The sequence below is a fragment of the Echinococcus granulosus genome (assembly GCF_000524195.1).
Source record: "Echinococcus granulosus chromosome Unknown EG_S00006, whole genome shotgun sequence".
Lineage (NCBI taxonomy): Eukaryota > Metazoa > Platyhelminthes > Cestoda > Cyclophyllidea > Taeniidae > Echinococcus > Echinococcus granulosus.
In genome coordinates this window covers 1,021,665-1,046,435 of record NW_020170386.1, presented here as the reverse complement: position 1 = coordinate 1,046,435, position 24,771 = coordinate 1,021,665, and the positions used below count along the sequence as shown (strand labels likewise).

At 38.8% G+C, this 24,771-nt stretch overlaps 3 protein-coding genes across 3 annotated transcripts; all 3 read left to right on the top strand. All coding sequences in view use genetic code 11, as the record gives it.

The window, feature by feature from the left end:
* Positions 1–474: 474 nt before the first annotated feature.
* On the top strand, positions 475–4,634 carry EGR_01616 (Ras-related protein Rap-1b; the record flags this gene model as incomplete). The annotated part of the gene is made up of 5 exons (XM_024490865.1): positions 475–489; positions 569–635; positions 1,408–1,634; positions 2,048–2,329; positions 4,548–4,634. The coding sequence occupies 5 exons, from the start codon at positions 475–477 to the stop codon at positions 4,632–4,634; spliced, it is 678 nt and encodes a 225-aa protein (XP_024354730.1).
* Positions 4,635–9,752: 5,118 nt separating this feature from the next.
* Positions 9,753–12,636, top strand: EGR_01615 (hypothetical protein; the record flags this gene model as incomplete). Its single annotated transcript, XM_024490864.1, has 2 exons — positions 9,753–9,905; positions 12,199–12,636. The coding sequence occupies 2 exons, from the start codon at positions 9,753–9,755 to the stop codon at positions 12,634–12,636; spliced, it is 591 nt and encodes a 196-aa protein (XP_024354729.1).
* A 1,756-nt stretch (positions 12,637–14,392) lies between these two features.
* Positions 14,393–22,774, top strand: EGR_01614 (Zinc finger protein 333; the record flags this gene model as incomplete). The annotated part of the gene is made up of 5 exons (XM_024490863.1): positions 14,393–14,443; positions 15,948–16,117; positions 19,297–19,471; positions 20,042–20,501; positions 22,329–22,774. The coding sequence occupies 5 exons, from the start codon at positions 14,393–14,395 to the stop codon at positions 22,772–22,774; spliced, it is 1,302 nt and encodes a 433-aa protein (XP_024354728.1).
* Positions 22,775–24,771: the final 1,997 nt, after the last annotated feature.

The following is a 24,771-nucleotide window of genomic DNA, read 5'->3' as shown; positions in this document are numbered from 1 at the left end:
ACAACACTGGATAAAGTTTAAAAAATATTAATGCAAAAAATTTGAATAAATTTTTAACTTTTAAGCATATACGGGTCCTGACTAAAGTCCAAAGGAGCGACATTACTGGACAGAAAATATACTGCTGACGAACAAAGGAGCTGGGATGCTAATGGCATAGCCCGGAGTCTATGCTGTTCGACGAAAGTGCGAAAGTTCTGTCATATTAGAGGCAAGAGCTAATCAAGCAAGGTATTACTTTATGTGTACAAATTTAGAAAACAAATACACTTCTCGTGTCGCCAAGAAAATTTGAAAACTTAACAGCTAAATTTTTATGCCCCACGCAGCAATAAGTTAAAACCCATTTCCAGAATTTTAAAAGAATTCTGTTTTTTTATATTTTTTCTGATGCCTATTTTCTCACCTTCTGCGCATTTGCTTTGTGCATTTTAAGGAAGTTTTACTGTCTTGGATAAATTAAAGGCTCTGTTTATGGCGATAAAATTAGTATGACTTGTGATAATGCAATTGGTTTAGCTGCGTTTTTTGATTGCCCCGCTTCATAGCGCGGTTAGTGTGAGTCTAGCATCGTTGTGGTGCTTTTTCCTCGGTGCTTTGGAACTGCATTGTACAACTTTCTTGCAAAAATCGTGGTACTTTCATGAGAGGCGCTTATCTTACTTTATGGACGTTTTCTTTTAAAACACACTTTTACGAATTAGTGCCTAGCTGGTCTAATTCGATTAAAGTGTGCTTTCTTACAAATTATTCCTTATGCCCGTGGAATTTCGCAATATCAGGAGTCATTTTGCATCCAATCCTTTATAATTAGTTGGTTTCTTGGCTCTTGGGCACATTTTTTTGAGTTGTCTTAGTATATGACCATCTGACGTTTAATCGGCTTCTGCTCCCTACTTAAGTTTTGAATTCACTTCTTCATAGTTAATCAGATTTGTATCTTTGAGCAATTTTCTTTTCATATCCCAAATTTCCTTACGTCTATACAGTTTCTTGTACGAGCGTCCATGTCGTATGTGGTTCCCCGCCCGTTGTACCAATGTTTGATTATATGGGCCCATTAAATGTTTTATTTATTATTCTTTGTGGGAGTGGTATCCTTTGATTTTGACATTTGTGTATTCTCCTAGATTCAACTTCTTACACATGGTGGTAAATCAGAACTTCATTTTACCAAGCTCTTAAAAGTGAATATTTGTCAAATTACTAACCTTAGTCCATTTTTTGCACCATGTTCCCTTATAATGTTGAAAGCCACATGATGTAGTGATATAGTCTCTTTTGAGTAAACCCCTGTTACTTAGACTGCTTGGTTCTAGTTCTTTGCCCTTAACTGAAACTTTATTCTACCACCTCGGTGGGTGGTGCCGATCGTAGTAATTCGTAATTCACCTTTTTTTTCAAAAGCCTCTGTGTGTGAGCAATTGTTGGTCTCACGTGGAATCACGGTCATGCGAGAATACAAGTTGGTGGTTCTCGGCAGCGGAGGTGTTGGCAAAAGCGCACTGACGGTGCAGTTTGTACAAAGCATTTTCGTCGAAAAGTACGATCCTACTATCGAGGATAGTTACAGGAAGCAAATCGACGTGGATGGCCAGCAGTGCATGCTCGAAATTCTCGATACTGCAGGCACAGTATGTGATCGCGTCCTTTTCTCCCAATTCTTCTCAAATATTGAAGGGTACCGACTGTTGCGCCGAAGCATTTTTTACTAATTAGGTTAACTTCGTATAATTCAGCTTAACTGATTGCCCCTTCGGTGACGCCAGAGGTTTTATTTTCTCTACGTCTCATTGTTCGAAATCAGATAAACCTTGGTACCACTCTTTTACATAGACATTTTTCTCACTGGGGAAAGCTTTCATTGAAGCCACTGGCGGGGTGTAAACACAGGCGTAGTGCTTGTTGGGTGCGATTGAATCTTGAGTAGACTTGTTCTTAATGGTTAGTTTTAGTATTTGTCGGTTGGACGCCCTCTTGACACCTCAAGCCAGGTCATGAGGGGGCTGTAGTTTGTGTTGGACCATAAAACTTACATCATTTGTAGGAGCAATTCACGGCTATGCGCGACCTCTATATGAAAAACGGTCAGGGGTTTGTGCTGTGCTACTCTATTACCTCCCAGTCCACCTTCAATGACTTGGCAGATCTCTACGAGCAGATTCTGCGCGTGAAGGACACGCACGAGGTACCTCTAGTGCTGGTGGGAAACAAGTGTGATCTTGACAACGAGCGTGTCGTGGGCAGGGAGCAAGGCCAAACTCTGGCCAGAAATTGGAATTGTGTTTTTATGGAGACCAGTGCGAAAGCCAAAATCAACGTCAATGAGGTAATCTTTTCTAGCCCCCCCTCCGTCTCATTTCATTTTCCAGACGTATGTTGTGTGGGTAGCTCGGGTATCACCCGAATCATACCTTATCTAAGTTCAGAAACGTGGAATTTCCTTCATAAGCCTGTTTACTTTTATCTAAAGCACGTTTCTAGCGTTAGAACAGGTGCCTATATTTGAATCGGTCCTTCAAAGTTTCTGCATTCCAATATTCACTCCAAGTAATCGCTTTTATATTAAAAACACTTTTAAGTGTCGCATATGAGGTCTTAAGCTCTCTTTTACCCAGACGTTTGCCCTTTAGCGGCCTCGGCATAACTATTTGCATCAACTTGAGGTGAGGCGAAAATTTAATGGCTTGTTTGAGGCTAAGTAAACATATTAGGCCTTTTTTCATGTAATGTAGCTGATTTTGGAAATGGTCGTCTTGTTAGAGTCATTTGTCTGTTTCTGAATAGTCTAAATAAGTGCGATTGGATTGAAACACCCCAACTCTTTCACCGAGTGCGCGCCCTCTCCCACTTCCTTGTGTCGAGTGAATGGAGTTTGTGCTTGTACATTGACTAAATGTGTACACATGCGTACAGCTTAGTGCCATGAAAGCCCGTGTAAGCAAAATACTTGCGCACGCATTCGTGTTAGCATTCTAGCGACCACACGACGACCTGTATGTGGGTGCGCATGTGCATATGCGTGCTTACGCTGGCTCGCTATGAGTCATCTTTGGCGAGTGTGTGCATGCGCGCGCGCGCGCTCGCACCTAGTATCGCTGGGAGGTTTTTGCTGCATCCGCCATGGAGTACCGCAGCCCCACCTCTCTCTCTTGTCCTCTACGTCCTTTGACATCCTCTCTTGTGCTCGTGATTGCATCACACCACACAAGGTGCTAGCTGGCGAGGCTGTATATGTGCACGTGCGTATGTGCATGTGATACTAAGATCTCCTCTCGAGGCTCTTACTTTCAGTGTCTACGCGTGCATACATTAAACGCTCGCTTCTCTTTGACCTTCACTACTCCCTTTTCACCTTTCCATTCAATCTGCACGCCTATGTTTCTTTGAAAAAAAGGATTTGGGGGCGCTTTCGAACCTTGCCTTCCCCAATGGAGCATTCAGACTTGCTGCATTGCGGGGTGTGCATAAACAATTTCCGCCAGGAAGTTTACACAATGCTGGGAGTGCAAGTCTTTAGGCGTTGATTATGTTACACTGGCTTGTTTACGATGGAAAGGCCAAGTAAGGTCAATGGTTGTTTTTTACATTTGTGTTACGTATTTATCTATCTTTTGAACAGTTAGTACAATCGTTCATTGCTTTCAAATACCACCACATTTTCTGGCACAACTGTTTAAGGCCCTTGTTCTAGTTGGAAGTGATTTTATCCAAAAAATTAGCTAGAGCTATTTTCTATTTCCTTGGTGTAGGCATTCAAACGTTATGGAACCTCGATTTGATTTCAAAAATTTATTCGAGGCTTTCTATTTCTTCTCAGCGTAGAAAATTCTCTGGTATGGGCATTCGTATTCCTGAAGTGGAATGAAGCATTGCTTTTATCCACATATTGGGCGAAATTCCATATCAATACTTTTCTCTTCGGGGGTCATGAGACGAAAAAAACGTCATTCATTCCTTATTGCTAAACTGTTTATTCCCTAACGAAATGTCTTATTGGTATTCCCAAATTCTTCTAACCGGATTTCGATAAATATACTGGATTTGGGATGTGTACCCTTTTAAACCGTTTTTCTGTAAAAACAAAAGACTTATAAACCGGTCAACGAAGAATTAAAACTTTAAAGCTTAATATCTTAAATACAAGTGGTGTTATTTGGCCACTATAAAGACCAAGATAAAAACAAGTGGTTGTTTTTACATGATCGCCTCTGCTTTTTGCCCTAAAATTAAGTAAGGTTATGAGTTGGTACTTCGTACCATTAGACTAAACGACGCCATTACGCGTAGCGATGATAATTCCGTGATGGTTTATGCTAGTAATTAATAAACACCGTTTCAAAAGCAAAAACTTCTGGGCATTTTTGCGGAAGTAGAAGTACGTATTTAAAATCTCGTTCTCTTTTTAGAAGTTCGCTGTTGTAGCTCAAAACTGGCTTGGCGAATAGGCCCGGTAGTTGCAAAACCTGCCTTAGGCGGATCGTTGGTGTTTTTAATGTAGCGCTCGTTAAAATCACGCTGGTTGATCCATCTATGGTGGATTTTAGGTGTTCTTTGATTTGGTGCGTCAAATAAACAACCGAACACCGGTCCCCAAAAAGACACGGACGAAGAAAAAATGCAGCATCTGCTAGGCGCGGATATCTCCTTCCTCTCCTCAACCACCAGTCACCACGTCCAGTTCCTTCATCTATCGGAGCGATGCGAAGGGCCGTGGACTCTATTATCGTCGCCAGCGCTGCCTCCTACACCTTCTGCTCTCCATCGTCTTTAAGAGATGACAATCTGCACACCTGCTTATCCCGTAATTTACTCGCCTCTATATGCGAACGTCTCAAACTCTATACACTCCAGCGCACATCTATTCATGCAAAATCACCGTCACCATTTTTAGTCATTTCGTGTCTTTTTTCGCTAATAATCACTTGTTCTCCCGTTTCCTGTATTTCACCTCACTGCAAACCGGTTGGGTGGATGCTGAAGTCCCCTCTGCTTTCTTGGCACTCTTTTTGTATTCTGCTACTGTAATAGTTTATTTATATGGAGTATTTTACCCTCCCCAACCGACCTTGATATCCTGATTTTCCTGTTCGTCTTTTTCCTTGAATGTTTTTCCTTGAAGCTAATAAACTGCGCGGGTTTTGAGCTCCGCTAACGTGCTACACTCAAATTTGAACTGACTAAGCCAAGGGCCTTGTCTGTGACAACGCTTTTTCATATGTACACAAACACATTAATGATATGCAAATGGAGTAGGACTTTTTGTTGTGATCTCATCCTCCATGGTGCTCACTTGTGGGATTGCTCATTTTTGCATTTGTGGAATGGCAATGAAATAAACTGTTGATGGCTAAAAGTGTGTTGGGTATCCAAGCCCCTACGGCTTCCAATGGTATTAAGGTATAATCTGAATAGATGATGTAGGGCTGGTGATGCTTGATGCATGATTAAGGCAACTTTGGGATGGTTGATGGCGTTGTTCATACTCTGAGTGAAACTGACTTAATTGTCCGAGGAGGTCCTGTTTTAATTGGAAGCTCAGGGTGCTTTAAGCCAACTAAAATGTCCTAACTCAGTTATCACCTTTACCTAGTCTAGATTTATTTTTTTACTGTGCGACTCAGACTTGACTACAAAAGTGGCAGAGTTCCCAAAAGTGTGAAACTGCAATTGTGTTATAGGTACCTGCTCTCCATCCTCCAAACAGAGGTGCTTGCATCCGCTGCCCTGGCGCAGCAGTGGGGTGCTATTTATGTCCCAAGCTTGGACTTTTGACTTGCGTTGTCTCTCGCCTTCGCTCAGACCGATTTATGTTTGGATGGAATTTCGCGTCATGAAATCGCACAGAACTTGTATGCAGTTAGTGTATTGCTCCGCGCTGTTCCCCTATAATAATTAAACAAGTTAATTAAAGATACCTCCTTTTCACAAACCTCACCGGAAGTGCCGCGAATTGATTCTTAGTATTTGACACCTAAACCAATTGTTGGGCAATATCACATACCACTCGATTCCAAGTTTGAGCATCTTACGCTTTTTACTAATAATTCCATAACAATTCATCGAGCACGTGGATCCATATAATCGTCTTTAAAAAAATTATTAAAGCACTGGCAGAGCTCAACATGTAAGGATCATCATAAAAAGATTTCCATGTCTTCCTGGCATCCCACCTTATCGGTTGAAACTGAAATGCCACCATAAGTTGGAGCACTTTCATTCTAGGTTTATGACCATTGAAGAAATATGAACTGGATCGGTTGCAGGCAATGCGCATGTGCATAGGGATACCTAGGAGTCATCAAGATCCCATACCCCTACTGGGATTGATAAATTACCTATCAAGCAATAATTTTCAACCTTTTCATGATGGGCTTTTCGGAAAATTTCGCTGACTGGACCATGTCTAGCGAAGAACCTAAGTCGGTTGGTTACACTGCCTTAGCGGACTAGATCAAATTATTGCGCTCTGTAATTCAAAACATCGTATTACGCCCCGTATCTTTCCGCCTAGAATTGCACAATTTTCACTGGCTTAAGTTTGGGGGGAGTTTCGCCTGTGCCGAAAATCTTGAGAAAATGTCCTCCACTTAATATCCCGTTAAAATAACTGTTACTGCATAATAGTTGGACTAATGACTTAGTCTTAATGCGAATAGAATGGCCAAAAATAGACGTAAAAATAGTGCCGTCTCAAACAGTTGCATATATTGTGTTGCGTTTTTAAAAAACCCTATAAGTACGATGACTTCGTGACTTGGGAATAATGATGCTTCGAGGGTGTCTGAAGCTCACCACACGCTGCTCTGTCCTAACGTTTCAGTAGCAAGGTCTAGATATCCTTCAAGGATTTGACAGCTCAAGCAACTGTGTGATAATTCGCTTCCACCCTTACTGGCAGAGGCTTACGCCACGTAGCGTTTCAGTTATCCTATTTCAAATTCCGGCCAATGGTTACGTAGCCCATCAAACGGATTCTCACTTCAGCCTGGAAAAGCAGGAAAATCCTCAATTGTTGTAAAATGATCTACCTCATTAGCATTTGGGATATAATTATTTTTATTTCTGTGGAATTTGTAATTTTCTTCTACGCTCACGGCTCCGTTCGCAAAGCATTTTACTGGATATTATTAAGTAACAATAGTTTTCATGTCGGTTTTAACCGTTTCTGAGCTGACATAGAATGGTGAAACATTTGTCCTCACGTAATTTAACTAATCTTACCTTTTTATAGCGGGGTTTTTGAATTTGCATTTGGTCAAAAGGCATGGAGGTGACCCATAAAGCAATACGAGTGCAACATCATTTTGCCGCCAGCTCAAAGTGAATGTGCCGGCGAAATAAGTGCACATTTAAAACAGCAAATATGCTCTTTACAGCTTACATTAGTCCCAATCACGAACAGCTACATTGAATGAGATAGTATTTCATATTCAATATCAGTACAGACGCAAAGTACGCCATTCTGGAAGATTGAGATTTCCCTTTCCTTTTCAAATCACCTTTGAACATTCAGATCAGTTTAATCGGTGTTTTGGTAGGGTGTTCACAAAGGAAAATTTAGTGTTTTTGTTGTGAGTCCTAATAAGTATAAAACACTAAGGGAGACCATACTTAAGCAGTTTTTTCGGCAAATGTCTGTTTTTAATACGATTTTCCGAATGAGCAAAAGATTTGTGCGCCGCAGAAAATACCGATGTTAAGGAATCATCACAGTAACAATAATCTGCCGAAACTGCTATGCTATAACATGATAGTCAAGACAGAAAAAGTGTTTAAATTAAAAGACCCTACCGGTAATCATGTGCTCTCCACCAAGCTCTCCCCTAAACTACATTGAGGAACCCCTAATTATAGGGGAAAAAATATAAAGAGGTGCAATTCTACACTGACGATTGATGCAAGGTAGCAACGCATTAAGATTTTTGCGACCAGGTTATTGATAGAGAAATAAATCAACGAAAATTACACGAAAAATTACTTTAGTACCAGCCTTTTCAATGTCATTTAAACAAAATAGTAGAATTTAAATCGGAAGGAAATTTCTTATCATCGTTCCTCCCTCCACTCAACACTGAACACGAGAATCTGCTTGTGCTAATTGTGGTTAGAGATTTGATCTTTTGAACTGAGAGCAAACCGTTTTACTTGGGAAACACAAACACCCTGAATCGTTATGCCTAAGCTTTATAGTAATTAATAAACAAACATTGTTCGACTTGATACACAATTGCATAATAAGCAGGCCCCAATTTTTTTATAAAATCAGTTTAGACACCGTATAAAGGATACTATTTTTTTCTGATTGAATTCTTATCATGCATCATTTAAATCCCAAAGAGATTGCCACCTTTCAAATAAAGTACCGGTGAGATGAGCATCGCTCTGCCCGATAATTGAGCTACTAATGGACGCATTGGAATAAATTAAAAAACAATCATGCAATGTCTTCATAATGCATGTATATTTGAATATTTTTTAGAACTACCCAAGTTAACAGGTCTATTATAGGCCCATTTGGCATAATGCCTATCAGAAGTCACAGGTGCAAGTTTAACTATGCAATTGGACCTGCCTAGACTTTTTACCAAGGTCTGTTTGGTAACTTCCCGCCTTAACTTTCTGAAGCGAATCCATTTAATGAGCGAAATCTGCAAAGCCGTTAGTGCGGTCGCCATAACCTCACCCCTTTCCAATACTCATGAGTAATTGCTGCTCCTTAGTGTATTTTAAAGTATGAATCGACATTGCAGACACCAGACTGACTGGTAAAAGCCTCCTGCCTCTTTCTTCAGTGATTTCTGCTTGTCCTCGCTAAATAGCATTGACATAAAGACGTTTTGGGGACAGCAGTAAAATTCAACACATGTTTAAATTCACAAGTTTTTCGAGAAACAGGTGGATATTCTAGAGTCGCAAACAGTAATCTTGTTTACATGAAACACCATCACTTTTGGTGTTAGGAGGATGCCAACTTATGAGTTGGTGTCGAGCAAGTATATGAAACGATCTAACTAATGTGTTCTTATTTCTGCATTTCAAGCTATTTAGGGCTTTACTATCTCCAATTTGTTGCCTGTTTATAATGAAAAAATTGCAGCAAAACTAAAGAGCCTGCAATAGGTGGTTTAAGTGTTCTGAAGCAAGTATCAATCTCCTTTGATGACCACCCATTAGTTAGCAGTGTTTTGCTACTACAGGATGCTATTCTCATTGTATTGTTAGCTGAAAAAGGGAATTTTAAGCTCGCTTTTATGCATTGTAGCACCGTCGTAAAGTGCTTGATTAAACATTGAGCAACAGCTTAATTTAAAATCAACCACGTGCCTCGATAATAAGCGACAAATATCTGAATTAAAAAGGCGTAACTTTGGCGACTCCTGTGCTGTTTGGCACCCCATTGCCTTCCTTTTTTGATAAAAAAGAAATGCTGCAAAACCAGCGCTGACAAAACCGGCACCTATTAAGGCATTTCGATTGTGCAAATTTCATAAAATCAGATTAGAAATACATAATGACACCTAGAGAAAACAGCAGAAGTATTCTAGATTATCTTTACTTTGAGCCTGCTTCTTTAGACGGCGGTGCAAAGCACAAGTTCAACTAAAATGGCACGGAGTAAATTAAATATTAAGATTTCTTGTGAATTTAACCAAAATTGTGCAAAAAGTTGATTATTAAATGAATGCCAGTCAAATTGTTCAGAAATGGAACTTTTGTATGGAATCACTCGAATTCTGAACCTTTAATATATGTGCAAAAGCACAAAGCGTTTCCAATATAAAATCGTTTTCAAATCGGGTCTTTTTTGGGTAATGGGAAAAATGCTGAGTGTAAACGTCATTTTGGATGCTAATCAACAACAATTAAATATGTTAGTTTATGCTTTAAGCAAAGAACTTCTTGTTATTAGCTCGAAGCATAGTATTGTAGGATGAGGCTCGTTTATCTCCTCTCCCCTAGCCTTCATGTTTTTTGAAAACGGCGACTGGTTGAATTATGACATGGTTATTGCTTAGAGTAAATGGGAGTGGATACAAGTTTAAAAAGATTTGGACACAGGACTTTTCTCCGGTTTGGGAGATGCCAACCGCTCTTCAGTCATGCGGTTGGCTGCCGCCTCCTTTCTAAAAGGAACATTTAAACACCACAAATACTACAGTATACTTCAAGCTATTCGAGAAACTGTAACTAAGTCTGGGTTGAAATAAGAAGAATATGGTTGTCAAGACCTCACGCTCCATATGTGTGTAACGAAAGTTTCACTCTTATTAAGGAAATAAAAGCGAGTTAAGTGGAATTCATCTTATTGCTCTCAGAAACCTTTATTTAGCTGCGATTGGTGGATCATATGTGCTCGCATCTGATTGGTGCTGCACTGTTCATAAATTTGGCCTTTGTGAGAGCCTCAGGAAGTAAGCACACTAAAAAAGGAGTTGGTTATGGTTCGCATTCCGTGCATCCAACTCGCAGAGCGTCGACTGCCAGTCCTACTGGCTTTTATGACTGTCTGTGTAGTGGTGTCTTACGCTGCCTACCCCACGGGCAAAGCGCGACTAAATGAGAAGCTTTTGATGGAGAACTATCCATCAGAAACTCTGAGCGAAAACTTTGATGAAAGCGAGACTCTGGGTGACGCTGGCGCCGCGGCCTACTTCTGGAAACCGATCCATATGAGTCCCTTTTGGAAGCGATCCAGCTTCTGGAAGCGGTATGGCAACCAGGCTTTCTGGAAGCGTCGTGCCAACTTCTGGTGACATGGTGCAGCAGGTTTATAAAAAAATCCCCTTTTTGCGCTATTAGGGAATAATGCTAATAAAGTTTTTTGTCCACACCGTCACGTACTTTGTCTTTTGCTTCATCTTGCAAATATTCCGAGTTGGAAGATCAATCGGATATAAAATATCAAATTTTTACATTTTATTGCAATCTTGGTGTTCAAATCAAATAAGAAATAAGGGAAGAATCTGGAAATTCATTTTATGTTGCAGATTAGGTACCTCAAAGTAAACAAGCAGTCTTTTGTTATTTAATGTCACAGCAAAATTGGGCAAAGTTCCACTGAAGCACACACTCCGTAGTGCTGTAAATTAATAAACCAGAATAATTTAAACACAAACATCCGTTAAACTACTTAGTAAATACTATCAAGACATCTCTAACGAAATGAGCGGAGTTTATTCACAGGTTACTTAACATTTTAGTAGCGATGTCGTGGTTAAGTCAGCGTTCAAGGTAAGTTTGCAGACTTTTAACTGAATGAATTATGCAGTCTACGTTGTTGAGGGTTAGTTAAACATGGTGCGAAATCGGAATTTATCAGTTGGTGGCTATTTTGATAACATTTTGTCTATCACTGCCGAAATGTAGGTGAAGATTATAAGCCAATCACTCCAAATTACCATCAAAAGCAGTTCAATGATAAATGTGCGAACTTACATAGTGCTCTCAAGTAGATCTATTCTTTGGATTATTTAATGCCCCTCATTGTATACCTCTGGGTCAGAATTTAGTAGAACAAAGAATCAAAACCGTTATAGAATGGGCATATGTCTCAGGGGGCAAGTAAACTACTACTAGTCTGAGACGGAAATCGGAAATGACGCTTACGGCATGGTACATTAACTTCAAAACATTTGTCGGTTAGAAAGGGTATAAAACTAGTACGATAATATCTTTGCTTCCATAATTACTATGGAATAATATTATGTATAACCGGAAATGCACTTGGGAACATTTTTAACACCTCATAATTTCCATTTATGCTAAGGAAAACTCACGACACCGTGTTAATGCATGAAGGGTAAAAAGGCAGGCTAGACTAACACAGACAGCAGCCATCCTGAAGCGTAATATTAACTTAACTGTAAATTTGCCGAAAAAATGCAGCGAAGGGCTCTATGGTCATTTTGAAAGCAGTGAAACCATTTCCTTAGTCCAAATGCTAGTGGGCAGTCAAGTGTAATTTCGAATCCTCACAACTTGAAATGCAGCTAACCAAATGAATACCTTCCAAAGTAGAAGACAAGACAATAACAAAGATGCTAAAAAACTGGACGTAGATGTATTAGTTAAAGGGAGATATATTGAGAATGGCTTAACATTCTCGTAAATGGACCACTTATTTGGAGTTCGGGACTAGCTTTGGAGAAGAGCATAAATATTTTCTAGGATTTCAAATGTGCCTAGTATTATTAGCCCCAACTCCTATCCGATGAAATCTTGCAAAAAACGACATTATTTGATTTCTTAAACCGTAATACGATTAAAATAAGTATTTATTACCCTTATTTACAGGTTTATTCCCTATCAGCAGTGGTGACTTTTCCTTTTGGAGTACAGAATTTGAATGATGAACATCATAAAATGAAGATGGACACTGATCAGGTCGATGCTGATTACAGTAAAGGCATATTTCTCGTTTGCCCCATGCCAAGATTATTGATTAGCGTCTATAATTTAAATCCAAGCAAAGGTAGTTATGGGGAACGTAAGAATGTCATTCACGTCATTTGCGACGGATTGTTATTCCCATACTTTTTACTTAACACTACCATCCCTGTAACAGATAGTGAGTACATTCATGCGCTAAGAGATGTAAGCAGTAAAGCATTATTTGTTGCAGGGTCATTTTAATTTTCGTTTCTAAAATAATTACCAACGCTATCTGCGGTTTGGTTTGAATATTCTGATTTCAAAATACCAAATATTATTACTAAAACCACATCCACCATACGTGTTTTACTAACATCTTCAGGGCAAAAGCCCTAAAAACCGGAATCTAAGACACACTCTGCACAGATTTGCGACTATCCTGAAAAAATGTAAATTTTTTTGTTTGCAAGGAATATTTAAATCAGTTAATTTAAGTAGCATTAATGGAGGACTAAAATTGAACCATAGGGAATGCATTATTGCGTTGACCTTCTTAGAAACAGTCTACTTTTAGTTAGAATTTTATCCTCCCTCATTCATTGCACCCATTTTCCCCCTACAGATCAGTGTTTAAAAAGCTATTCAACTTCTCTCCCGATTTTTCTAAGACAACTTAACGTGTTACTTTTGATACAAAAGTAGACGTAATTATATGTAGAAGAAGTAGAACAACTTTTTCTATTAACCCTCAGATTTAAAAAAAAAATTGTTTCTTGTACGTGTCACGTAAATGTAAAATGTGTCATGTAAAAATACGCATAGAAAACTGACGGTCTAACATTAGACTACCTGTTATAGGTGCCTTTGGCCATTCTGTCTCCTGATTTGACAGAGATTACTGCTGTACCTAGCCGTCGCTGATATCATTAGTTTTGGGATTGATTCTCACTTACCTCAAATTATCCATCAAAGTAGACTTGACACCTTTGGGTTTTAATTTATCACAGTTCTGTATTATTTTCCAATACAGCAAAGGCTTACTTTATTTCCTTCGGGCTCCGAGTTTTTAACACAAAATGAATGCAAACTACATTCTTCTGAAGGGTCCATGTGCATAAGCGAAATTTACGGTTTAGTTTTTTTGTGCTTTAAACACCTATCCCAATTTGATCTACATTTTGGCCATTCAAACCACTGCGCGATGCACGTTAGGGAGCATTTAAAAGTGTGCTGATTTCATGCATGCGATGAGTGCAGTTTTCATAAGCATCCAGTGAAATCACATTTTCTGCGAGCAGAATTCTCATCGTTTCACACGCCCTTATCCCCTCATTACTAAGAATGTGAGCCCATAATCCCCTCTGCAAAGCTTTCGCTTATGTGCTTATATACTGGGAAGGATTTTGCTGGATATAATAGTGACCAGCCTTTGGAACTAATCCACCCGTGATATTGCCCAACTGCTATAAATTCAGACTCCTAAAATGTGATTTTAACCTCTTCCCTTGTTTTCTTTATATTTTTTCTCCCTTGATTTAAAATCAGTTCTGCCTCGTGCCAAAAAAGTTGATCAAGCAACTTGGCGTGAAAACCGAACCCTACCACATGGTGCAATGGCATTTGACTATGCGACCAGGAATATACCATTATTTTACTATTGAAATTATCAAGATAGCGAAGTTATTCTGCAATAATTGTCAGTGTTTGTTTGAGTTTAGGGTAATTTTGCTAATCGGGTTTTTTGCTTTAATAACCGAAAATAGCTTATTTACCGCAAATTCCGCTAGTCTGACGAGGGCACTATTTTGAAACAATCATTTTTACTACCGCTTCCTAGTTATGCGAATGATCAGCAAATTGATTCTATTTAGAAGTTAGGCAGCAGACAAATCAATTTAAAGCATCCTGCTCTCCGTCATTTATTCTCCTTTATTGAGGCAAGAATCAGCCGTGTGCAGACCGGGTAGGAAAATTTTTCACAAGTGTGAGCATCATTTGCAGACTCAACAAGAAGCCAATGCCGCGAGAACTTGTTAAACCTCCGGTGCGTTGGTGTGCGATGAGCAATGTACGATGTGTTTAGTGACAACCCGTAAAATTAGAGTATTGTGTGGCTTGTATTTGTTACCTTCAACGTTTAACTTTATTCGATAAATGCCAGTATGGAAAGATTCCAACGGTTTCAACCTTCCTAATAGCTTCTTTCCAGACACTGTCTCCCATGAAATCGGTAATTTTAAGGTTCTGTGATAAAAATTTACCTGTATCTACATCTAGACTCATTGGCACCTGTAAGGAGAGCCACTAATTTCAGAAGAGTGGATTGGTATGCAAAGATCGTAATTTGGAAATTTTGACTGCAATCACTTGCTAGCTAACATACCACAGAGCCGAAATTCAGTTTGTACCAAATTCCCCTACCGTAAGGGTGAAGAAAGGACCTATCAAACGTAAACATTGCTAACAGTTTATAATTTATGACCAGTCATGTGATCATTAAACCACAATTTAGCCATTTATCAAAATAGCAATCATTTTTAGCAGTTTGCTCCTCGCAGTAACTCGTTGAGCTGGAATCACATAAGAGGAAAATTATTAACAAGACCACTTCTTGCGCTATGCATTTTTTATCGCTTTCTATGTTCTTTGCTTAAAACAAACCGACTTTCAAAATAAAGCTAATTTAGAAGTATTTTTAACGTTACCATTTCCAAAGCATCTCTTAATTTCTTTCCTTTAATAGTATCTCAAAATCTTGGACCAGGCACGACCATTCCATGTGCATAACACTATTTTGGTTTAGTTCAATTCGTTTAAGGAGATTTATTCACTTAAAAGAATTTGGGAATTTTCGGAGACGAGGAAGTAAGAAGCGGTTATTTTTTCGATGATTTGAACCAAGTTCCCCTAGAATTGGTAAAAGATTTGAATATATCAAACTCAAATAATTTTACAGACAATCCCAATAATTTTAATTTGATGCATTTGACATCTTATGCTCTTGACGCGTCTCTAAGTCAATGAATCAAAGCGCACTCTGTAAGAGTAAGCGCATACCTTTAGCTGTGGTTTCTTCCTAGATATTTATCGTCGACACCTTATAACAGCTCGTACATCATATCCTCGATAACTATCAAAGGTGTCCGCATTTTCTAGATGGTGTAAAAGGTTCGTAGCATATGCTCTAAACGGCACGAGCACAAATTTTCAAATAAATACCAATTGTAAAAGGGTGGCGTAAAATAACAATCAAATGTGCAAAATTTGAAATTCTATTTTATTAGTCTTGATGGGAATTAACAAATTTTAGAGGCTTTATACGCACTATCTTTCTATATTCGCACAACAAACGCATCATTAGATATTCTCACAGGACTTCTGCCTAGCATAGCATAATGCTGCCAACAAAAGCATGATACGGGTGCAGAGCGTGGTCAAAATGAATCCGCAACAAGTCTTAAATGCACGCAACTGTCTTCTTAAATTACTTACGGCCCATACTTACTCTATAGCGTGTCTTCTTGCGTGTTCAAGTGGACACATTTCCTCGCTCCTCCTCCACCCTTTACTAGGCACCGCCTCGGCCCCCACCTCCTTCCTCCCCTCATCCTCTGAATCCTCCAGACACCACCCCATACGTAGCAATGGTAGATGCGACCGTAGTAGCACCAACAGCAGCGGCAACACCCCTAGCGCAGCTGGGGAAGATCTCGCGGGTGTGGTGGTGGCTGCAGCGCGATGGGTGGATGGATATGCATTAGGCGCACCACATGTCACGCACATAAGTGGATATTTTTAATTGCCACCACATACTTAGTTGTGTCATTGCCGCTTGCATGTAGCCACAACGAGAGGATGTGCTATGAAGAGGGTAGGTAGAATGGACACCCCTTTTCTGCTCTCATGCCATCCTCTTTTTGGAAAAGCCGATCTCACAGAGCAGTTAGTGGAGACAAGAGGGAACGTTTTTGTTTCTTCATATATCGTAAGTTTAAATTAGTTTAATTGGCACCATCGAAAACACTTAACCTGCCTTTAATGATTATCAATGCCTCAAAACCCTAAACATCCTAAAAAAGTACAATAGACCTTATCCTTCATTACAACTGAAAACGCCATATTTTCATTTTAAATCAGTAAATCTTATTTTGGTTTTAAACTGATCATGTTATCCCCATTTAATTTCGATCATAATAATGCAAATAGCACCCTATAAAATATGCTATCAGGATACTGTAAAAGGTTTGCAAAATCAAGTCTTTTAAAGCACTGAACAAACACCGAGTAACTGGTAGTAGCACAATAAGAGATTAGGAAAGTTGCATTACCATAACATTTAATGCTCGTGACATCGTGTTTCATAGGTAAAGTATGTGAATTGATTATCGAGACAATAGGCTGAATAACATTTTTAGTCATATGCTCCACAAATAAGTTAGAAAGTGGCAAACACTCGAAGATTAACCACTTAGGGACACCAGTCAAAGATACCATCATTAATTTTGAAATTGCTTGCATCAAGACTTTAAAAGCAAAAATGTTGGCCTGATTATGGTAACGTGTAAATGAGAACTGTCGTATACTAGCACTCTTTGATGCCAAAAGGAATTCTCTCCTCCTCCCCCCGTTTCGGATCTAAACTAAGCACATATTGACTACATCCACGTCTCCTAGCAAAAGGTGAAAGAAGGATAGCCCATAAAGTAGAAAAATCTTCAGTTAACTCGTATTGCACTGAGCCGTCACGGCCCGTATCCTTGCTGGTGCCACAGCTATTTGGTACGTTTGAGTTCCGAGACCGGTAGCCATCGATTGGGAAGTGGCAGGCTTAAACATTCAGTCCTCTATAATTGTTGTCCAATTCCCAGTATCCACAAGAAACGGAATTCGCTTTGAAGACTGGATTATCTCCAAATAGGCGTTGCTGTTTGTATGTGGTTAATTTCCATAACTATTCAGTACTTTGGACTCGAAAATGCGATATTTCCTCTGAAGCACCTATTATCTACCTTCTAGTCCAGCTTTGCTCACAAAACTAAGGGCATTTGTGCTCATTTTGCCCCTTATTATGACAAACTAAACCTAAAAATTCTCTTCCTATTCAGCGTGGTTTTTTAAGGTCACAGGGTCCAAACTACTGTATCTAACTTATTTTTCAGTGCAGTGCATTTCGGAATTTCATGGAATTCACTTGACAATTATTAAGGCGCCTGATCCTTTTATCACTCTTACTGGAAGGAAACAGATTCAAAAAATGCTTCCCACTGGCAAAAATTGTGCAATAATATTGCCGTTTGCGTTAAGTCGCCCAATTTTGTTTGTAGAACCAATATCATGCTGCCCTGGATTATAAAGATACAAAATCACGAATAACACACGTTTGATTTTGTGATGAATTATGGAATTTTGTTGATGACGATAAATAAATAATTGTCACTCTTTAAACAGCTGGACCAGTTGGAGGCAAAGATTTTGCGATTAAGTTAACTTCTATGCTATACGCAGATAAATATCAAAAATTTTACAAGAAAATAAAAAAATAAACGAATCGACCAGTAAAAATCTGGATGGCGCTGAATCTCAAACTCTAGTATTTGAAGATGCCTAAATTTTTATCTGGTCGATCGGTAACTATTTTTAAGATCTTGAGGAATTTAAGTTTCCTCTCAATACAACCATGGGTTTATAAGCGGCACAATACCCTCCTATCTCATACTCACGGATTGCAGGGGAAAGCCAATTTAGAATTGTGTGTGTGTGTATGCCGTGTACAATCGAATTAATTTGCATAGCTAAAATTCATTTACCGGGGTTTCTACGTCTGTACGTGCGAGAGTTTACGCTTTTTTTGTCACTCACTCTCAAGTTAGGAGGTGGAGCAATTATTAGACCTTTTTTATAACACGATTGCTGTTTATTTATACCTTTGTCAATAAAACATAATAACTACCTTGAAGTGATATTAGGATCAACGCTGGTTTTCAGCATCCTTCAGCCTACTTGTATTTCAATTCCGAACACCATGTGTGCCAAAATTTCAGCCGAAGATGATTGGGGCCATATAAAATTCAATAGAGGTGTAAAACACTTGTAATGAGTGCCATTGTATCTTCATGCATCATTCATATCATTCCTCCTAGAAGATTTTTAGTTGAGAATAGGCCTTCACAAGTCCCGCGCTGGTAATAACACTTAGAAAATAAAAACAAGTTAGCATTCCCATTCGATCCTAAAAAATAAAAAAAAAAAACAAAAAGGATTTAAGCTTACTTCTTGCATCATAAGTTAGTCAAGGACATGTATTCAGTAGATATTTGGGCAAATATGCCATTATTTTACGGGTGCATAGAATCTGTAATTGATGAAGTAATATAAAGCTATGATCTATCAAATAATTTCAAACAAATAAAATACACCACCAATATCAAGTGCCTGATCATAAGCCAGCTGGAATCCTCTTAAATAGATAAGGGTATCAGTTACCGATTGATGGGCACAAAGTTTTTCCATAAGTGATGGAAATGAAGTTTAAGTAAGAAGACTTATAACCTTCTCATTCCACCAAACGTTGTAAAGATAAAAGACGTAATTTTCTGCCTGATTCTTCCTATTATTCAGGCTCTGCATTAAAATTTATGGCGCCTACTCTATACTCCGATAAATACTTAACGGAAACAAGAGAAAAGCGAACAAATCTAATCAAAAAACTTTTTACTAATTTGTATTTAAACCCAGCAAAATAATCACAAGTTAAACCTAAAGACAAAGTTGTCTTACAATTGCATGGAGTTTTGGGACTTCTTGGGCCTAACTTATATCTCGGATTGTCCGGCTCTTAGGCTTAACCAATCAGGATTACGGACGTAGACGGGGAAATAGATGCGCGCACGGGCCACATCCTCCTTTTTGATTGGTCTCCAGGTCATGTCGCATCGAGATTGCCATTAACTTATTGGCCGATTCATCTCCCCCCGAAGAGGGTAAGCGAGTGCTCTGGCCTGTTACTCTTCTCGACCCCATTACACACTATAATATCTTACACTTTGTTCGTAGCATACTGACACGGATCGCTTCCTCGATGTGGGCAGATACTCAGGTAAGCTTTAACCTTTCTTTTTAAAATTTGATCAAGATCCGCACCCACTTTACTATCAAATCTAGTCCAGCTTTGTATAATTCACCTTAAGCTGGATTGTTTCCTTATAAAAACTCCCAAAAGTGGGGAGTGCAGCGTGAGTACTTGTAAACACAAGATCATGAAGTCATTTGATTTAAAGCTATTTTATCTACAGAGGACCTGCAATTTGAACATTTCGTCCCACATTGATAGCATTCTAGGCAAAGCTAATTGTTGGAATACATTACAACCCTTTTGGCTAGACCAACAATTAAGACTCATAATTCATTCTAGGATAACGAAATCCTATCTGATTGTATGGCTACATAAACGGCGAGAGCATTGGTACGTTTTTAGAAAGAGGCACGCGTAGAACTAGAAATTTATAGCCTATGTGGTATTGGCCTATGTCGTAACTTGATTAAGTGAACTCAATCCCAATATGCGTATAGGTATATCCTCAATGCCTTCAACTGGTTTCGATCTCCATCGTTGGCATATATGCACAAATGCTCAAACTAATTACATACCTGCATTGGAAAATTTCAGCTTTCGCATCTTTTGGAGTCATACGCACCTCCCTCCAGTCCCCATTATTCAAACACAATTCTTCAAATGCTTTCAATCACTTGGACCAATCTGCGGTCCTACGTCAATCCCACATGCGTGGAGACCGTTGAGGATGTGGAGGAAAAGGCTCTGGATCTTTCAATTAGGGCTCCACCGACAGTGGGCGCAGCATCATCGACTCAATCCTATCCGTCTTCATCCATGGAATTAGCCACCTTTCCGTGCTCAAGCTCCATTTATCCTTTCGTTCCATTCAGTTCTGACCAGGATCTGTCATGTCCGCTTTGCAAAAAATCATTCAGATTTGAAAAGAATCTCCTGAGACATCTTCAGAAAACCCATGCTGCCGGTAGCGAGGAATCCATTCTGAAGTGCAAACTGTGTGCCTATACTACGAGGCACTACAGTAATATGTATGTACACATTCGAACACACACTGGTGAGTGAACGTGCACATTACAAAAGCGACTATGTTATTTCTTAGGATGGTACAAGCGAAAACAGCATGATTAACTCGAATTACCTATCTTAATTCTAACTCATGATTGCTTATTTCAATGGGTTTTTCCCTTTCCTTTTAATCATTTTAGCTATAGACAACGTTAATTTTCAAGCAGTCAAAGTGTTGTAGCGAAGGCGTTATGAAAAGGTTATAGTTTAGGTTACCGAAAAGTCAGGTGTTAATTCTAGTGCTAAACGTTTTAATTTGGTAATTTCATAGGGAGTTCACCAAAGCCACCCGTCGAGAGTGGCACATTCTGTATGGGTTTAAGATACTCAGCAAGGTCAAACGACTTTTTCCATACAATAAGTTCCTTGATGTTTCACAAATGTACTCAATAGAGGTCAACAAAATGCCTTTATGGATTAGCAGCATGTTAAAAGTTAGACAATCGAAGCAAGTTTTATCCCTTAAGGTATAACAAACTTGTAGCAGAAATTATTAAACTGATGTAAATAAGGAGTCGCAATTTTTTATATATTCAGTTGTGTAGCAGTCAAGGGTAAGATGAAGTGTAATGAATATACAAGATTTGCTGTACAACGATTCCAAGACTTAAAACAATATTCCGCAAAGTCACAAATTTGTTATCAAAAGCGGCCTTTAAAGTGATGATGCCATAAGGCTCAAATAAGTGATTTTTTGTACATATTATAATAGTCGTACTTAGTTATGTTTAAAGCTATTGTGAATTAAAAAATCTCGCTGATCGGTTAGTCCAAATGTTGCTGGACGCAGTGCTTGAAATTGTGCCATAAAAAAATTATGACCACAGACATTGGTACCTTGCAAATTTAGTGTTTGCAACTTATAAATTGGAGCTCTGTTGACAAAACAGCAAATAGACGAGTATTGAATTAAAGTGGTTTTTAAACAGCAACACCCATTCTCTAATAACTAAAGATTTAATGCAAATTTATATATTGCATTTCAATTTAAAATGCTACACTGCAAATTGCACCATCATTTCGAAAGTACAATGCGTAGGATAGTACGGTTACCCAACCTCCAAAGGTACTGAAAAAGTTCATCAAGAAAGGGGCTATTCATTTTTAACAACAATTTTGAACTCATTTGAGCTAACTAAGCGAAATTTATAAATTATTGGTGTCACGAGAGACAATGAGCTTTCCACTACTACCTTCTTTTCATTCCTGCTAAGGAGAAAATAAATGCAAAGGCCTGAAAAATTTTGTCGTCCCTACACGACTGTTATGCATTGTGCCACACCTATAGTGAATGAGAATTTTCACGTAACAATCTACTTTTGATCTTAAGTGCTTTACATCATGTCGTGTTCCGCACCTTTTCACCGCATTACTTCGCAAAATTTCTCAATGCAATCTTACAGTGTCCCACAGCTAAAGCGGAAAAGGGCCTTAGAATTCCATGTCTTAGTATCAACACGTGTGTATAATCTTTATATTTAATCTCCGGCATTGCGTTAATAAATGAAGTTAAATTTGCGTTCATTGCAGTCCACGATGATATAAAAACTGCAGCTTAAATCCAAAACTAAAAATCACGAGAAAGCCATAGGTGCTCAAATACACTGGTAGCTGCTCTTCTTTGCCTCGAAGTGACCAATGCTATAATTTTATCCAATATGAGCATTTGAAGTGTAGATGTTGCGATACTCCCTTGATGGTCCTTGCGAAGTGAAATGGATTAATTACCCATAGTTAATTAGTCGCCTATCCTATCATCAATGAAACAATTGCCACCATTCTTAACTTAAAAAGCTCTTCCAATATGCATCTATAGGCGACAAGCCCTACTCTTGCTCTGGGTGTGGAGCCTCTTTTACTCAGGGCTCCTCGTTGAAACTGCACATCCGCTCCCGGCACGACGAAAATATGGCCTTCTTTTCGCTGTCCCGAAAGCCAGGGAAGAACAACCTGACTAAACTATGGACACGTGTGGTTAGATTGGATGCAAACATCAACCTCCCTGTATCCCAGTCCTCTTTCTACATCCTACCACCCCAGCAATTAATGGGGTTGCCATTTTCTACGGCCTCCGTTAATGCCACGGCGGATCTTCCGAACAGAAGTATATTCGCAAACAGCAGCGGTGGAGGATGGCTAACCAGTACCGACCATTATAGTACGTCTCAGCATAAAACCTGCGGGGTTTTCTCGATAGAGGCACTAGCTTCCTCACCTCCACTACAAAATTCCTCAATGCCCGAATCGGAGAGCTTAGGATAACTTTTGACACCCCCAAATAAATATGTGATTTTCATCATGATGCTGGAATTCTTTTTTTAAAATGTATAGGCTACTTATTGGAAGCAGAAAGGTTTCCTGAAGCTGAGGAACTACGCATCAGTCAGGCTCTTGTCACACGAAAGGGAACTTGATAGCTTGCTACCTTTCCTAATTAAGATACATATTTAGATAGAAATTTCAGGATCAACTATAATTTAAGGTAGTCTAAATTGCTTGAGGTGACACATGACATGAACTTGGCTGCTTTACTCCCATCAGTAATGTAAACAGAATGGGAAGGTTTCTTGCGTATTCAATCTGTCATAAAAGTGACTAAATCAATCTTCGTGAAGACGATGCAGTTAGGCCCTTAGCAGCTGCCATATAGGCATGGTGAGACGTGGAGTAATTACTTTAGTGTGCAGAGAAAAAAATTAAAGTACAAAACGTGCTATCAACTAGGTAGCTCAGAGCTCTGGTAAGTCTAACGCTACTCCTGAAATGTCGTGGCGTGGGATTGATACCAAGCACTCAGTCATCAGTCGCGCCATTTTACGTAAGGTATCTTTGCAAATCCAAAGTATGAGATTTTTAACGACACTGTGACTCCAATGGCTGCACATTACTCTTGAGATGATGAGGGCATTAATTTACATTTTTCGAAATGGGTTACCTTTATGGTATCTATCATATACAATTTAATGTGATGGTGAAGAATGGTGTACAAAGGTTTTATCTGAGATTATTTTAGATTATTGTTTGAAATTTATTATTCTTAACTTATTTATCTTCTAAAGTTTCATGAGATAATTTAATATGTCCAATATAACAGTTGAAATTGATTGGCACGATATTACATTTTTAAGTAAATTTACGAAGTTATTTCCTAATGTATTCAATAAATGATAGGCACAACAAAAAATGAAGAAGTAAAAGGAGCCTGTAAGGAACCACGGAGGAAAGGCAGGGTTTCACTTACATAAAAGTGCACTTATAAAGTGTGATCTCGCAGGGGCAGCTAGCCATTCGAAATTGAGAAAACGCTCATAGTGATCTCTTTAATGCTAATGTTTTTAACAATCAACCGTGACGCATCGGATTTACACTCAGGATTTAATTAAATGTATTTGCGTAAGCATTCCATTAAAAGTATTTAATATTTTGGAAAAAAATGAATGCAAAACAATTAACAGTTGGTTACTGAAACTTTTATTAACACTTACAGTGATAAATTTTCTGGATAGATGTTAATACGCCACACAAAACGAGCTTAATGAATTCAGAGTTTGCATTCGCTTAAGGATATGTGCCATACTGTTGTGCCACAATAGCAAACCGACAGACAATCGTTGAGATGTTGCACAATGCACAATTAAAATATCATTTAATGACCCACAACCTTATTGACTGATTAAGCTTGGCCAACCTTCCTTGTGCGATTGAGTCAAGGGGGTACTGTGCACCACTCAAGGAACACGTTCAACTGACGGCGGGAACAGACTCAAGCTTTGCCATCAGGCAAGAACTCCAGTGAAATAATCTTCTTAGAACCAGGGGGATAAGAAAAACCTATAAAAGCAAGTAAAGCATACCGAACATAGTCACTTATGGCGCAGTCGTACGCACTCAGACAATTATGCTTAAAGTCTTTGGACTACAGTCTCAACCAAATGGCAAGGAAACAAACGAACAGAATAAAATGTAACAAAGCTAAAAAACATCCACTCACTCAGTTTTACTTTACCCCGTGTTCATTACATGGTGGTGATTTCTTAGACTTTTAAGTTCCATTGTTGTTGATGCAACTTTTGAATGTATGCTTGACTGGCTAGTCAAAAACTGGTGGCCGTGCGCGCATGTCATCTTGAAGAATAAAAGCATTGAAAGTTTTTTCATACCTGCGTTGATTCAAAATTAAATTCAATGTTATTATTACAAAGTACTAACTTTTTGATCACCCACGTGGAAAAATTCTACAATGAGGAAAATATTCCGAA